Source organism: Rhincodon typus, chromosome 22 (assembly GCF_021869965.1).
Source record: "Rhincodon typus isolate 14 chromosome 22, sRhiTyp1.1, whole genome shotgun sequence".
Lineage (NCBI taxonomy): Eukaryota > Metazoa > Chordata > Chondrichthyes > Orectolobiformes > Rhincodontidae > Rhincodon > Rhincodon typus.
The window spans coordinates 15,114,127-15,119,312 of record NC_063353.1 but is presented as its reverse complement, the minus strand read 5'-3'; the positions used below and the strand labels follow the sequence as shown (position 1 = coordinate 15,119,312).

The 5,186-nt window shown below is 43.4% G+C and overlaps 1 protein-coding gene across 1 annotated transcript in view; it reads right to left on the bottom strand.

The window, feature by feature from the left end:
* LOC109936912 overlaps positions 1-5,186 on the bottom strand; it is a 21,749-nt gene that overhangs the window by 15,983 nt on the left and 580 nt on the right. Inside the window, exon 3 of the mRNA XM_048610513.1 lies at positions 17-73. Coding sequence (XP_048466470.1) covers positions 17-73 — 57 coding nt within the window. The remainder of the gene's footprint in view (positions 1-16; positions 74-5,186) is intronic.

Below are 5,186 nucleotides of genomic sequence, written 5' to 3'. Positions count from 1 at the left end.
GATGAATTATACTCACCACTGATGGTGATCTGTGAAGTGCTTGATCTTCCTGTTGCTACTGTTGATGTTATCCCTAGTAAGCACAGAAAAGAAAATAAAAGAAACTATCAATTCTCAGCAGGCGGGAACGATCATTCTGGGTATGTTTCACCTATTCACATCAGTTGATACATGTGATCAAGCAATTTTGAAATGCGCTGACAAACATTTGAAGATCCTCAAGTTACACATAAAGCATCATTTGAATAAAGGATAGGAAATGCGATGGTCACCATGAAGAGGAATTCTCAACTCAAGTTGCTTGCAAATTCGACTGCAAAATCCACAAGTAATAAATATTTTAGTCCACACTCAACACAATAGAATGCTTTCTTTAGGAATTCTACTTTAAAGATGCTTTGCTTTGCTCTCAGTTCTTACAGACATTGCATGGAAACATAGAAATTAAGTGCAGGAATAGGCCATTTGGCCCTTTGAGCCTGCACCACCATTCGCTACGATCATGGCTGATCATGCAATCTCAGTATCCCATTACCATCCTTTCCCCATACCCCTTGATCCCTTTCGCCACAAGGGCCACATTCAGTTCCCTTTTCAATATGTCTAATGAGCTGGCCCCAGCAGCTTCCTGTGGGAGAGAATTTCACAGGCTCACAACTCTCTGAGTGAAGAGATTCTTCTTCATTTCAGTCCTGAAAGGCTTATCTCTTATTCTCAGATTGTGACCCCTTGTTCTGGACTTTCCCAATATTGGGAACATTCTTCCCACATCTAACCTGTCCAGTCCCATCAGGATTTTGTATTCTTCTATGAGAGTCCCCTCTCATTCTTCTAAATTCCAGCAAATACAAGTCCAGTCGATCCAGTCTTTCCTCATATGTCTGTCTTGCCATTCCAGCAATCAGTCTGGTGAATCTTTGCTGGGCTCCCTCAATAGCAAGAATGTCCTTTCTCAGACTAGGAAACCAAAACTGCATACAGTACTCAAGGTATGGCCTCACGAAGGCCCTGTTTAACTGCAGCAAGACATCCTTACTCCGATACTCAAATCCTGTCGCTATGAAGGCCAGCATGCCATTAGCTTTCTTCACTGGCTGCTGCACCTGCATGCTAACCTTCAACGACTATATTACCATGACACCCAGGTCTCGTTGCATTTCACCTTTTCCTGAACTGCCACCCTTCAGATAATAATCTGCCTTCCTGTTTTTCTGACTAAAGTGGATAACCTCACATTTATCCACATTATATTGCATTTGCCAAGTTATTGCCCACTCAGCTAGTCTGTCTAAGTCACTCTGCAGCCTCTTAGCATCCTCCTCACAGCACACACTACCACCCAGTTTAGTGTCCTTACGATCATCACAAATGTGATTTGACAAATTCTGCTGCTTGTTCTGGTTCCTGCTTTTCAACAATGGAAAAGTAAACTCCTAGAGATGCCCAAATTTAATTTGCCATAATTCCTACCAAACCACAAATGAATACTGAAAATACTTCTCTTCTCTATGGCTCAATAAATTTCCAATTTTATCAAAAGTTCTAATAATTCATTACACATCAAAAATGTTGCTATTTGTACTCAAAATCTGGCAAGAGTGAACAATCAGACTGCAGCCCTGAGAATCATCAAGCTTAAAGAACAGCACACATCTTTTCCTAACACTATCCATGATAGTGCTTGAAGTCAGAAGTCACACCACACCGGGCTATAGTCCAACAAGAATACTTGAAACCACAAGCTTTCGGAGCATAGCCCCTTCATCACATGAAGCGAGAGAAAAGCACACAGACACAGAATTTATAGGCAGAGAGATCAAGGACAGAGAGATCAAAAGATCAGACAAATGGTGTGAATAGAGTGTCAAATAATAAATCTCTGCAGGTGATCAGAAGTGACAGACAGGATGCGTAAACTGTCAACAGCTGAATAACAAGTGAAGGGACAACCTATAATCTGATTAAATGAGGCAATCAGATAATTACAATAAATTAAAAATAAGGTGGTGCTAGACAAACCAAATGACTGGAACAACATGATAGGTATAAGAGTCACATGCCGAGGGTCTAATCAAAGTAATGAGTAATCCAAAACTGTACATAACAATTCATCAAGGTGATGGTAACAAAACAGGACAGTAAGGGAGATTGTACAGATATAGAACTGTATGGTACTGTCACATGTAGTGCAACATGAATCCAAGATCATGATTGTGACCGCCTTCATGGATATGGAACTTGGCTATCAGTTTCTGCTCAGCAATTCTGTGTTGTGTATCTCAAAGGCCGTCTTAGAGGACGCTTACCTGTAGATCAGAGGCTGAATGTCCTTGACCTCTAAGGGGTTCCCCGACTGGGAAGGAACATTCCTGATGGCGATTGTTGCATGGTGTTTATGCATCTGTTGTTGTAGCATCTGCATGGTCTTGCCAATATACCATGCCTTGGGGCATCCTTGCCTGCAGTGTATGGGATAGACAACATTGATCGAGTCACATGAGCATTTTGTACGTGGTGGGTGGTGTAAAGGTAGTATCCATGTTGATGATCTGACATGTCTTGCAGAGGTTCTCATGGCAAGGTTCTGTGGTGTTGTGGTCGATGTTGCCCTAAAGGCTGGGTAGTTTGCTGCAAATAATGGTTTGTTTAAGGTTGGGTGGTTATTTGAGGGTGAGAAGTGGAGGTGTAGGGATGATCTTGGTGAGATACTCATTGTCATTGATGACATGTTGAAGGCTGCAAAGAACATAATTAGTATCTCCGGCGCGGGGAAGTACTGGATAATGAAGAGTGCCCTATCAGTCATGTCCTGTGTCTGTCTTCTGAGGAGGTCGCTGCAATTTTTCATTGCGGCACATCAGAATTGGCAATCAAGGAGTTAAGCATCGTATCCCGTTCTTATGAGAGAGTCCTTCAAAATCTTCAGGTGTTCGTCGCATTCGCCCTCATCTGAGCAGATCCTGTATACGCACAGGGCTTGTCCGTAGGGGATGGCTTCTTTCATATGTTTTGGGTGGAAGCCAGAGAAGTGCAGCGTTGTGAGATTATCTGTGGGCTTGCGGTACAGTGAGGTACACAGGTGTCTTTCCTTGATGGAAATGTGCGTGGCCCAGAATGAGATTGATTCTGAAGTCCAAGGTAAGTCTGATGATGGGATGAAACTTGTCGATATCGCTGTGTAGTCATTTCAGTGATTCCTTACCATGAGACCAAAGGAAGAAAATGTCATCAATGTATTTGGTGCATAGTGTTGGTCAGAGGTCTTGCACAGCAAAGAAGTCTTACTTGAACTCGTGTATCAAAATATTGGCATATTGGGGTGAAAATTTGGTACCCGTGGCTGTTCTCGGTCTCTGGATAAAGAACTGGTTGTCGAAGATGAAGACATTTTGGTTGAGGATGAAGCAGATGAGTTGTAGGATGGCATCTGGAAATTGGCAGTTGTTGGTAATGAGTACTGAGGCTGATGTGGCGATGCCGTCGTCGTGGGGAATGCTGGCATAGAGTGCTGAAACATCCATTGTGACGAGGAATGTTCCTGGTTCGACTGGTCCGTGGGTGCTGAGTTTCTGTAAGAAATCCGTAGCGTTGTGACAGAACCTAGGGGTTCCTTGTACAATGAGTTTCAATATGCCCTCGACATAGCCAGAGAGGTTCTCACTTAGGATCCTGTTTGTTCACTTGTCAGTAAGCTTCTTTGCAGTAGTCCGTTCTATTCTGTATGACAATGGCTCCTCCTTCGTTTGCTGGTTTGATGACAATGTTGCAATTGGTCTTGAGTGCATGGATGGCATTATGTTGTGCTTCAGTGACGTTCTGTGCTATCTTGTGAGCGCAGCTGATGAATCCAGAGTTAACCCATGTCCTGACGGCTTCAGTGTACATGTCGAGCCTAGGGCAGCGGCCTTCTGAAGTGGTCCAATTCGACTCTTTCTTCTTTGGTTGCTGCACCGCAGATCTCTCTGTCAACTTTTCCAGTTCATTGGTTGTCTCATTGGGCTCAATGCTGACATCTTGGGGTTTGTGGAAGAATTCCCGGAGCCTCGTTCGCCTGATAAATTCCTTTGTGTCTGCCACGAGACCAATGTCGCATTTTGGTTTTGGGGCAGAAATTGAGCCCTTGGCTCAGACCTTCGAAGGGTGTGGTCAGACAAGTTGACGATGAATTTCCCTGTGGTGGTATCGGATTCAACCATGGTACCAGGGGAGGCTTGATTATTCCTGGTGGTGGTGCCAAGTTTCTTCAGTTTCTTGCCCTTGGTGTGCGTGTAGGCAGTGTAGTCCCGTTGCTTCATCTGCTTGGCAGTGTCTCATAGCTGGTCCGCTGTATCCTGAGTGCATACTGAGAATATGGACTCTATTTCAATTTCAAGGTTGCGACGTCTGCTGTAGAGTTGGTGTATGAGATGATAGAGGAATGTGCAAGAGGTGCGACGGCAGAGTCTCTTCGTGTAATCTGTGGTGTTGGTCGACTTGAGTGGGTTCATGATCTGTAGTCCTTTCAGGGTTTTCTTCTTGGAAATCCTCTCCACTTTGAGCTGGCAGTTTGTGGTGTCGATGGTAGCCATGATGTAGAGATGCCGGTATTGGACTGGGGTGGACAAAGTCAGAAGTCACACAGTACCACATTTATAGTCTAACAGGTTTATTTGAAATCACAAGCTTTCGGAGTATAGTCCCTTCAACTGATGAAGTGAGAGAAAAGCACACAGACACAGAATTTATAGGCAGAAAGATTAAGGGCCGAGAGATCAAAAGTTCGTACAAGTGGTATGAGAGGAGTGTCCAATAATAAGTCTCTGCAGGTGATCAGAAGTGTAAGACGGTGTGAGTAAAGTGTCAACAGATGAATAATAAGCAAAGGGATGGCCTATAATTCGATTAAATGAGGCAGAGAGATAATTACAAAAATATAAAAATATGGTGATGACAAACCAAATGACTGGAATAACATGATAGGTATAAGAGTCACATGCTGAGGGTCTAATCAAAGTAATAACTAATCCAAATCTGTACAAACTAATTAAGGTAGAGCGATCATAACAATTTATCAAGGTGATGCTGTCAAAACAGGACAGAAAGGAAGATTTTACAGGTACAGAACAGTGTGTTGGGGTCACACGTAACGCGACATGAACTCAAGATCATGGTTGTGGCCGTCTTCATGGATACGGAAGTTCGTACAG